Source organism: Rhinolophus hipposideros (genome assembly GCF_964194185.1).
Source record: "Rhinolophus hipposideros genome assembly, chromosome: 11".
In the NCBI taxonomy this organism is placed as follows: Eukaryota; Metazoa; Chordata; class Mammalia; order Chiroptera; family Rhinolophidae; genus Rhinolophus; species Rhinolophus hipposideros.
The window spans coordinates 62,144,790-62,157,305 of NC_138057.1; the positions used below are offsets into that span (position 1 = coordinate 62,144,790).

The window sequence follows — 12,516 nt, forward strand, 5'->3', positions numbered from 1 at the left end:
CTTTGTGTTTTTAAACTAAATTCTAGTTTAATTTTAGCGCATATAATCAATATTAATAAAATAATTAAATCTTGAGAAATAGGTTGCATTTCAATTAACCATAAGATGTGTTCTCTCTCACCCTCACTTCTCTTGGTTCCCAAATTCACTCCACTTGAACTTGGAATACCTAATACCCAATGCTGCAATTTTCTAACCTTGGGTGTAATGTAATAAAATAATCTTCAACTTATTTATGTACTTTCCTGGAGCACATACTCTCAAAACTTCAAGCAGTTACTCCAACCTTACTCCAATGCTTTCTACGGTACATGGAATAAAGAAAAAAGTTACTTGATCTCTTAGGAATCTTTTAAAACTCACTGGTCAACTGTGAAATACGTTCATAAATTAGGTAATCTAATTCATTTAATCTTAAATCAAATCAAACCTAATGACTTCCCCTTTCTCTCAGCTAGAGAACAATTTCATTTACACACACACACACACACACACACACACAGAAAAAATATAAAACCACCTAATTTGATCAAAGTAAGAGAATGTGACTATGTTTGCAACACTACTATCTGCTAAAGATTGAACTCATTTACTTATATTAGTTTTGTAGGAAATATAAGTATTTAATAGATATTTACAACCATACTTGTGGTGTGGTGTGTGTGGGTGTCTGTGTGTGTGTGTGAGTGTATGACAGAGAGAACGCATGGAGGCGGTGTGTGTATGTATTTATTTATTTTACACAATGTATTTTCAATCCAAAATTTAAAACTTTAGGCCATGTCAAAAGTCTCCTGTTTCCTGTTTCAACAGAATGAAACTCTAATCTCTACACTCAAAAGTGTCATTTTGATCTGTTTCTAAGTACCACATTTTTCTTAAACCCTACAATATTGTGTTTAAACCCATACATGTAAATGATGTCATTTCTTGCTATCTGTCCTGTGGATTTAATGAATTCCAGTACTATATCCAGACTGTATGTCAGAGGTACAGCACTCCTAATATATTTGGATTAGCCTTTATTGAAGTTACTGAAGTTATAAAAATGTACCTAGATAATTTCAAGTCAATCATGTGAATCATTTACCATACACACAACCTCAAATCTTGAGAATTACATGAAATTAGATGCCACAAGCAATGACTACAATCTTTTTTACCGTGTTTCCCCAAAAATAAGACCTAGCCAGACCATCAGCTCTAATGTGTCTTTTGGAGCAAAAATCAATATAAGACCTGGTCTTATTTTAATATAAGACCCGGTATAACATAATGTAATGTAATATAATATAATACTGGGTCTTGTGTAATATAATACCGGGTCTTATGTAATAATTAATTTTTGCTCCTAAAGACGCATTAGAGCTGATGGTCCGGCTAGGTCTTATTTTCAGGGAAACAAGGTAAAGTTAAAAATAAAATTCTTAAATATTAGTTATAAGAAAGGACAATATATAAAATTACCAGCCTAGGGGATCACACAAATATTTCACAGATTTATCGTTTCCAAAAATGCCAGTGCCATCTATAGAAAAATTAGCAATAAAGAATTCGCTTTCCTTTTCAGTAACGATTGCCTGTGTGTTCTCACACATCCAAGGAGACTAGAGCATCAGGCTGAGCCACTACAGAGCTAGAAAGGAATGGAAATCACAGAGAACAAAAGGACTACGAGACAGAACTTTGTGCACACACTTGAGCAAGGAGATAGTATCTAAATCCTAAGTAAAATCCTAAGCTTTGGGTTTTTAGCAAGTTATACTGTGACAGCATTAATGCTTCCTGACCTTCCATAGCTTATAATTAGAACTTTAATAACACAAACTTAGCTTGACATATGGACAGAAGCAGTGAGAACAGAAACAGTGGAGAAATTACAAAAGTGAATAGTAAAAACCAACATCCATGTGTTCATTTACCTTCTTATTTAGCCAGTGCCAGAGCTTGAGGATGGAGGTAAGGTGAGAAAGAGAAGAACAGTGGAACATCATTAGAGAATGCAATAATAATAGTATGAAAAGAAAAGAAAGTCACTGAGAGCATGAGGAGATTATCTCAGAGAAAAGAAAAACTAGAAAAAAAAACTGTAATGCATTAACGTTTTTAAATTGAATGTATTATTTCTTTAAAATACACAATGATTACAGTGATGATGACCACAGCTTTGCTGGCAATTCAACAACTAAAAATACATAAAATAACCTGAAAGCTGGAAAGCTTACATAGTCACACCAAATTCCAAAGACCAGAGTAATGATTAGGATCCTTTCACTATTCATGCACCAAAAGGATTTTAGTCCCTGTATAAACTAATTCAAGTTCATATACTGCATTTTCACTGAACTTTGTAGTTGCAGCTTTGTAGTATTAGTTATTTTACATTTTTTAAAGAGGAAAATATTTCAGTGCTCATTTGGAACAGAGGATACCTGGTCAAAAAGCAAGCATATCTAAGATTCTGTTAATATTTTGTGTATCTCCTTCCATCCCAATTTTTTTAAGCACACATTTTCCTACAGTGTAGAACATCTTGCTTTTTCCACATAAATGTTACCTCATCTAAACCTCACAATATTTAGCACTATAATAACTAATGCCAGTTAGTGGACACAATCTAAAGACCAACTGGTAAACAGGATTTAAGGCATCGTGCATGATATAAAAAAGTATAAAGGCTAAAAAGCATAATTTCATCACAGTGACTAAATGCTCTTTACAGAGTTTTCCCTGAAGTACACCCAGTGCATGTTTAGACACATACTTCAATCTCCTATAAATGAATCGTTTCAAAAACACTGGTCCAATCAATTAAAATTCAATAGAAACATGAAAAATAGATTTATTCCCCAAAGCAGCAGCCTAGTTATATTATTATACTAAACAGAACATAATTTTGGCGTCAACTACAATTAAACAAAATATTTAGTTTACAACAGCCATTTATTCTGATATGTGTCATTAGATAGCAGAAAATGCTGGTGTTATTCATTTTACTGTCTCTCTTCATTAAGAAAGACAGACTGGCAAACAAATTAGAACAAAAATGACCAATTTTTACAAGGCTACTCTGTAACAAATACTTTTTGATGCCCCTGAAATTCAACTGACACAACTGTACAGCTTTCCTAAGTGAAGAGTTACCAACAGAAGTACGTGAGAGCACTGAAAATAGGATTTAGTCTCTATCCATTCTGACAACGGTAAGACAAAGAAATTAACTGAAAATGAGAGTTACCCTCTTTGGAAAGTTTGAAGCTCTCTAGTAAGATAAAGCTTTATCCCCAAACCAGGGAGATGTGATAAATATGTTAATATATGTGCAAAGTCTTAGATTCTTCCTTATTTAAAGAGTTGAAAACAATAAAAATACAAATGGGCAAATCGCAAAAGAAAAATAGAAACAGCCAATAAGCGTATATAAGGACTGTCAGCCTCATTTTTATTTTTAAAAATTTCAGATTAAAACAACAAGATAATTCTTTCTACGAAACTAAAAAATACTTGTTACATTATACTATCGTGATTGGCAAGAGCTCAAGGAAATGGGTGTTCTCATGTGTTGTACTGGTGGGAATTAAAACTGGCAAACTTTCTGGAAGATAGTCAGGCAATACGTCAGAAAATGTATCCTCTGTTTCTCCTTTGACCCATATTTTATAATGGTTATTTTATGAAGAGTTTAAAAGATTTACTTCTTCCCCACATGCATTCCAGTTATTATATTATTCTCATCTGTATCTCTACTGTTTTCACCTAACAGTATATCTCCACCTTAAGCCATAAATGGACCCGTTCAAGGGAAGAGTTACAAGCCTCTGTGTGTGAGTCTAGCTCACACAGCACGGCACACAAATACAACTTGCTGACCCAGTCCTGCCTGACCCTCCAGCCTCACCGCCCACTAATCACCATTTCACATAGCCCAGCCATGCCCAGTTTTTTGGTGTTCCCTAAGAACGCATGCTTTGGAAGTCCCTGTGCCTTTGCACTGCTCCACCCACCTGCTCTTCTTGCCATGTCTACCTAATAAACTCCTACTTGTGCTTCAAAATCTGCCCCGGCATCACCTCCTCTGCAAAACCTCCCCTCTCCCATTGCCTCACCAACAGTGAGTCACTTCCGGCTCAGTACTATCCCTGCATCCTGTACACACTTTCCCTCCACATTACAACCACAGCTAACACTTGTATAGAGGTTACTGTGTAGCAGGCCCTGATCTAGGAACTGTATATACATTACCTCATGTAACCCTCACACCCATTCTCTATAAGGTACATGATCTTACACACAATTGTACTGATAAGGAAACCAAGGCACAGAGAGGATAACACATGCGTCCAACATCACACAGCTAATAAATAGCAGAACTGAGATCTGAAACCAGAATCTGGATTCAGAGACCATGCCCTTAACCACTCAGCCTCTGAATCTGACCACTGCCTCTGAATTCTAATGGTTTGCTGGCTCTCCCTCAGCAGAGCTTCTGTATCTAGTTTTCTGCGATTCGTCTGATTTTCCCTAGGACTTATCTGACACAGGAGAATTATTCCAAAAATAGTCACTGAACTGAGCCAGATCGTATCCCCACTTGGGATTTCAATTCGGTCCTTATAAAATGAGAGAGTTGAACTAGGTGTTCCATAAGCTCCTTTACTCCCATTTTCTAACAGTAAATACTTAACACTATGCTTATTTAAACTAAATGTGTCCTATCCTTACAAAAACTATAATTCTAAACTTTAAATTTCATCACAGAATTCGATTTCAAATGTGTTATCAACAATTACAATATAAACACTAAATACGATGAATTAGAATATCTCAGACAATGAAATATATATAGATATATACGCCCCATTAAAACCACGCAAGTTCTTAAAATACAATACCTTGCTGTCAATGTTTAACAAGAATTTCCCAAGCCCAGTGATTGGCCAGGGTGCTAGAGCTTCCTGCCGCTCCTTCAGGAAGTGCTCTACGACCTGCCACCACACATAGCAGCGTTTCTCCACGAAGCTCACAACGCCAAAGTGAATTATAAGCTTTTTGAGTATCCAGACTACAAAGAAGATAAGAAATACATATATAAGCAAAATACAGATTACAAAGTTCTCACGTGAAAGGTCCCTTAGTCCATGTGCCCTTTCTAAAACAATAAAGCTAGTATTAAAATAAAGATTATTTTTTAAAACAGGAGAGGGGAGGGAAGAAAGTTCAAGATAGTCCAAATTGATGGTACTGGGACAAACAACTTTCACACAATCCCCACCTGCCGTGTACTACCTCTTCTGTGGAGTCTGAATCCCTGAAGTAGTCAGGGATTGTTTTATCACCTATCTGAACATAAGATACCATGATCACAAAGATTTCAGGGACTACAACCTTGGGCCAAGAACACTAACCCCTGACATGTCCTAATCTCCTTGGCTGTTATAGCGGCTATTGCCAAATGTTGTTCTCTTCCTTAGATTTCTAACGTTTAGTAACCAGATAATGTATTCCATATACCTGATGATTTTATACCATCACAAGTAACACTGTTATTTGTGTTCCTATTTCTCTACTTGCTGATGCTCTACACATCTGAATCTCTTACCAGCGCTCTGTAGAGAAGCAGCCGGGCTATAAGCAGGGCTGCTACCAATGGCCCCTGAGGCTGGGCACGGCCCCACTTCAGCAGGGACCATGCACAGACCACAGTGTGAATGCACCCCCTGCAGCTGGGCAGTGCGGTGGCCCTACGGGTACAAATACAGCTTCTTGGTTAAAGGTGGTGGGACTAGAAGAAGTGTTACTTATCTGCGAGGGTTGCCTTGAAGTTTGGACCCCGGATAATTGGGGTCCAATCACTATAATTTCCCTAACTCCAGGGATTTCTGTGTCTTAGCCCTGGCCTTACAATCTAAAGCTTCACAGTTTACTATTTTGAACCATGAGCTCAGTGCTACATACCAGTTCAACAATTCCTTCATTAGCATTTTTAAATCTCTGCAGAGGTCCTAGGAAAGCTCCTACAATTTCTAGAATAAGCCCAGAGTATTTATAGGCTGTAGAAAACCTTTGGGGGCCGACTTGTTCACAGCCTGCTCTCTCAAGGCCGTGTCAAGTTCCTGTGATGGCCTTGGGGTTAAGAAGTGACTACGACAAATATAATTCCTGCTAACAAACTATAAGGAAAAGGGGGTTCCAATAGCTCCTGACACATGATTTGCCAGCATAAAAGAAATCGCCTGACAAAACCAAAGAAAGTATGGAACAATCCAGAAGAGCAATGTAAACTGCTTCACTAAGTATCTCTATCAATTCCTTAATAGAAAGCATGGCTGTGGGATGCACTCTGTGACTTGGTTAGTTACAACTGTCCTTGCTCCAACTATCAAACAGAGGATTTGCCTGAGGATGAAAGAAGCAGATACAAACTTCAACCCCTTGTATTCCGTGTTCCCTAAGCAGAGGCACTATACAGTGTCCTGGTCATAACAAATCTTTAAAGAAATGGTAACTGTTTACTTAACTGTCCAATGTACTGAGAATAGTAAGTTTGAAAGCAGATGATCTAGAATGATCTATACGATCATGGTATAAAAAAATCAGGCTTCCAAACATCGGATTATGTTTAAATCAATAGTGAAAAACCTTGATGAAGGAGACAAGGACTAATCACATTTAGGAGGTATCTGGATGGCAAGATCCCGAGCGTGAACTGATGACTTAAATAAATTTGGCGTGAACTATGACTACACCAAAAAAAGAAAGCCCCAACAACCAGGAAAGGATAATAGACTACTACAAAGCACCTGAGTCTCAGAAAACTGGTCCTTACTCTTGCAGTATTAGAAGGCACCTTTACAGAGAATCAACGCAACAGAGGAAGGCCACGAATTACCACGGTATTCAGGCAAACAGACTCAACTTAATGACTGATGAACAGCCATAATCTCCATTTTGATATAATTCATACATGTGCATGTAATTTAATTTTCTGTCAAACAAGGGGGGAGAAAAATCAAGATGCTGCATACATATATTTCTCAAAACCTACATTTCCTTTGAATTAAAAACACACTGTAAAACGCACTTCACTAAGAGCAGCTCTCAAAATTCAATCACAAACCCAAAAACTCAGATTGTTAACAGTCTCCCCCTAGAATCATGAATGGCTGAACGGTCAACTCGCCACATGGAACTACCACACAAAATTGTAAGAGGCTACATACATTTTTGAGCTTCACAACAAAATCTTAAAGAGGTATCAAGTAATACATTTTCAAAATAATGTTTACTATTTAAATGTAAACGTCCTAGCGTTTTATTTTAAAAGACAGTAAAATTATCCCAAGTCTAATCATACTTAACCAATTACCTGCAATAGGCACTGGCAGCAACTGCACAATCCACAGGTTCAACCAGAGCTGGACTCCGATGATGGCCCAAACGAGAGACACGAAGTAGATATCACTCGTTTTCTTCTTTCTAAGGAATGTTCCGATTTCAGTCCTTTGTCTGCCCAGAGTGGGTGAAGGGGAGGAGGGTGAAGAAGATGAGGACAGTGACGGAGGGGGTTCTCCTCTGTCCATGGTTTCTGAAGAGGGGAAGGAAAAGAAAAAATCATCCACCACCTTCGTCCACATTAGTGAACAGTCATACGGAGAAATGCACTAATCTACTCTATTTAGGCCATCAAAATGTGCTCTCATAGTATGATTACATCACATTAGAAAAGAAAAAAAAAGATTTGGATGTATGTCTGCATATGCACTGAAAAATGTGCGGAGAATTAACAATGCTGACAGTTTAAATTTAGGGAAACTAAGTTTGTTGAAGGGTAGAGTTGGGTATGGGGACTATTTCAGTTTTTACTTTATATACTTTATATTGTTCAAGTTTTTTATGACATATATATCATTTATTAATGTTTTTCATTTAACCAAAAAACTAAAGAAAAATACATAACAAAATAGCCGAGAATTATACTTAGTCCATGAAAATTATTCAAACCATATACAGCAATAAACATTAACATAGAGTAGATAAAAATTCCTCCTCTTTTAATATAATTTCATAGTAGATGCATTTATATGTATTTCTGACACAATATGGCTTTTCATGTCACCTAAGATGGAGCCAATTGCTCTTCCAAAAACCCAGGACTTTGAAACATGTCTTTCTTAGAATGAGATGTAAAACAAGACTGCTGAGGGTGAAGAATTTTCAAGTAAATCAAACTGAATTATTTCACATGAGGCACTGTTTACTGACAATGCAACTGCTACATGTTAATATAGGGTTATATTACTATTTCCGAGTTTTACTAAAACCTACCATATATGTCAGAAATCATGTAACTAGCAAAGCGGTGCTACTCAGTATATACTGTGATGATAGAAATGAGTAAGATCCTAAAACTTGCATTTTGCCTTCCATAAATAAAAGTATGTATCAAAAGTATATCAAAATAAAAGTATGCATCATAAATAAAAGTATGTATCAAAAGTACAAAAGTATATCATATTTCTGAACTTGAGGAAAAAAGGCAAAAAACAAGAATACCCATAATCCTGACTCCCTCTCCACCCTCCAGTCTTTACATAGTTTTACATAGTTGTATCATGTTCCACTCACCCTTCTCGACTTTCTCCCTTCAGCTGAATGTCAGCTCCAGGGGAGATAAGACCTTGTCTGCCTTCTTCTCCCTCCACTGAATTCCTAGCACATAGAATAGCACCTGACATATAGTAGGTACTTACTAAATTCCCTGTTATGTCAAAATTTTCATAAGCAACTATATAGTAGCCCTCTGAATGCTACATAATTTCCTTAGTGTTCCTTTTAAGAGATGTTGAGCTGTAAGTAAATTTTTATTAGAGCTATAACTGGCACCATGGTAGGTCAGTCCACCTCACTAGAACTAACATTCTACTTTTTTGAGGTTTGAAGCTAAAGCCCAAGCGAGTTATAATATGCTTCTGGTTGACGTTGCCTTCTGAGTATCTTTATAATTTGGAAACCTCACGTTGGTGGCTGTGGCAGCCATTTAGAATAAGTCCATAACCAAAATATTACTCCCTCTCCACTGTGAAAACGTGATTCAGTGTGCAAGAAAAATAAGTTGTCCTACTACCCCAAATGCCTTTTCTTAGCTGACCCCTTCCTTCAAAACTGTTCTAAAGTCAGCTCTTCCTCCAGAAGAGCTCACCAAAAATATTCATTAACTCCAAAACCTCTGGCACTAATGGACCACTTGGCACAGGCAGAGATGGGCGTTTACATTCCAGAACTCTGTGTGAGTACCGTGTGACTTTAAAGCTGATAGGAATCTACCAGCTAGATCTCACAGGAGCACTGAATTTGAAACAACAGGAGGAGTCTGTTTTAAGGGAAAGTCAATATATTAAGAGCATGAGGGATGCAAAACAAACTTTGAGAAGAAAAGTAAGAAATGCCAGAGAAATGGATGACTAGAAGATGGAAAATAAAAGTGAAAACAAAGATTTGGAGAAAGGGAACAACACACGAAAAAAGCAATATAGAACGTTAGATCAAAACAGAACAATGGAGGAGAACTGGCAGTTGTAGAAGAAATGGAAAATAAGAAAAGGATTAAGTGTGGGGGGGGGAGACATGGACAAAGGTAAATGGGGCACTGAGAAAAGGAAAATAACACGAAAGAAAAGCGAGAAATAACAAAACAAATTAAGAAAAGAATATTTTTTTAAAAGGAAATAAGGAAAAACCAAGATAAGAAACCTAAGAAGGTAAATAATAAATGTCTGAAAAAAGTGATATATGAGAACAAAAATTAGAGGAAAAACAGTGTAAAAACAGGAATCACAGAGAAAAATGAAGGACCTGTAAACAGTATTTTGTGATGCTAGTGTCTTTCTTAATTTTATATTCTATGTATACTGCATTTTCTGGAATGATTCTGAAGGCATTCCTGCATAAGCTGAGTCACCTGCAGGCTGAGTGGAGGGCTGGTCTTCCGTGCTTGATTCATACCCTGTGATAGAGATGGCCAACGTTGCTAGAGTGGAAGCTGCCATGGAGATAACTTGCCCTGGCAACTCTGCCCCTGTAAAGCAAGCATGCATTTTTTTAAACTTTTTAAAGCAAATGAACCAAGTGGGAAGTAACTTGAACCTGAAACATAGTCCTAAGTTTTCAACATTAACAAAACAAAATGGTTCTTACTGTTCTACCAGACCAGTGGTTCTTCGCAAGGGAGAATGCTTAAGTATCAACAGGAAAGCCTGCTAAAAATGCAGGTTTCTGGACTCTGTCTCTCGCTCTCATTTGGGAACTTCATGCTGTTGCACGTGGCATAGTGAATATATAAACATGGAGCACCACGTTTATATTTAACTTCACAGGTTAATTTTAATACACATTTCTGTTGAAAAACACTGCCACACCAAGTCTATGAGCTTCCTGAATATAGACTCTTACTCTCCTTTGTATTACTAGCGTATAGTACGGTATGGGACAGCCCATACCTGGTGCTCTCAATAACATTCCACGAATGATTATGCAAATGTATGGGTATTATGCCAAACCATTTACATCTATAAAGTACATAATTCAGCACAGCCAAAATCCACCACTTGAAAATCTAACGGAACAGCATTACCCCGTTTCATGTTATACGTGCCCATATTAAGTTCCTAATAGGTAGTACACCGAGCTTAACCATTTGCACTACATTTAAATAAATTATTTACTAGCCAATGAGGTCTGTCTGTAATTGTTGGCCTTTAACCTGCTATGGCAGACAACACAGACTAGCTTCCACAATACCAGATTCTAGCATGCTTTTCTGCATCTGAGAGACTGGAAAGCTAAAGACTGTATTTCTTGGATTCCATTGCAGCTGAGGTCCCACACGTGATGCAGTTTCTACCAGGCAGGCACGCCTGCCCAGGACCTGAGAGACCAAAAGGACTGACTATAATGTGGAAGCCACACAGCTCTCATGCCAAACACAGTCACGGAGGCATATGGTTTTTCTGCAGAACTTGACAGAAGTTCCAGAGGTGTGGCTGTTGGATCTCTAACTTTGTGGCAGGCAGCAGCAGCTATGGCACTTCTGCTCAAACAGTCCTTTGGTGTCGAGCATTCCTCCTGGTTGCACTGCTTCTGCCTGTCAGATCCAAGCTCAATCGTATGGGCTTTCCAAAAATGTCACATACAAAAACTCTTTATCAATACCTCTTTCTATTTACACTAGCCAGTGTGGATTCCATTGTCCACAAGTAAGACCACTGATTATCCCTTAGTCACCAAATCACACACCCGCACTCATACAGCTGGGACCTTACTTTTGGGAGACCAATACTCAACGTGACGACATAGAATTCTGCAAGCCAATGAGAGCCACAACCCTTCACAAGGTCAGTGAATTTCAGCTCCAAATGAACTCCACATACCCAACCAATCCAAGACTGGCCATGGCTCAAAGATGAGCAGGCCAGGGCCTGAGATGGCTCTCCGCAGATTCAGCCATCAAAGTCCAGAGCACTCACCTTGCTCAACCATATCCTACCCCTCCGCTAACAACGCCTCTGTGACCTGAAAGATGTTCCTTTTTAGGCAATACAAGAGAATCTCAAACTCATGATCTGAGAAGAGAGCAAGATTTCTAGATTAGGACTGATTATCCTGGATTGAGTATCTAAGGTGCTTCTGAGATGCCAATAAGAGAACAATGGCTGAGAGAAAAAGGCAGTGTATTTCATGTCTTACATGTTCTCTTTAGTCACTGCACTGGAGGCTGGGGATAAAGACATAAGGAGGCTAGGGAAGAGACAGATACGAATTAAAGAGCCACACAAACATGAATGTGTACAAACTATAATGATTGCTATAAAAAAACAAATAGTAGGTATTTTATGAGCTCCTAAGTCAGAAATCTGACTTAGTCTGGAGAATCAGGAAAGGCTTCCCTTTAAGAAGTAAAAATGAAGCTGATATACAAAGAATGAAAAGAAAATCACCTAAGAATGTAAAGACTAATATTTTGGATAGAAGAAAGTGAATAGCAAGGCTGTAAGTGAAGAACCTGGCATGTCCAAAACAGTGAAGGAAGGTCAGCATGTCTGGAACAGACAGCTAGTGGATAACTGGTATGGAATAAACAAGGCGAGGGACGGTAAGCCAGACAATGGCAAGTTGTAAAGACCACAGTGAGGACTTTAGTCTTTATCCTAAAAGGAGGAGGAAAGCACTAAAGAGTTTCAAACAGGATCATAATCATGCTTTTTACTGACATTTTACTGAGATAACTGTAGCTTCCCCTGCCGTTGTAAGAAATAATACAGAAATCCTGTGAACCCTTTATCCATTTCCCCCCAATGGTAACATCTTGCAAAACTGTGGTACAATATTACAATCAGGATATCGGCATAGACACAAGATACGGAACAGCTTTATCACTGCAAAGCTCTCTCCTCTCGCCCTCTTCTAACCACACCCACCTCCCCACTCCAAAGATAAATGATCAGTATTGAGATACAAAAA

At 38.0% G+C, this 12,516-nt stretch overlaps 1 protein-coding gene across 1 annotated transcript in view; it reads right to left on the minus strand.

Annotated features, from left to right (window-relative positions):
- TMEM245 (transmembrane protein 245) overlaps nt 1-12,516 on the minus strand; it is a 90,701-nt gene that overhangs the window by 58,461 nt on the left and 19,724 nt on the right. The window contains exons 4-7 of the mRNA XM_081067733.1: nt 9,959-10,075; nt 7,367-7,585; nt 4,893-5,062; nt 1,923-1,946 (exon numbers count right to left, since the gene is read on the minus strand). Coding sequence (XP_080923859.1) covers nt 1,923-1,946; nt 4,893-5,062; nt 7,367-7,585; nt 9,959-10,075 — 530 coding nt within the window. The remainder of the gene's footprint in view (nt 1-1,922; nt 1,947-4,892; nt 5,063-7,366; nt 7,586-9,958; nt 10,076-12,516) is intronic.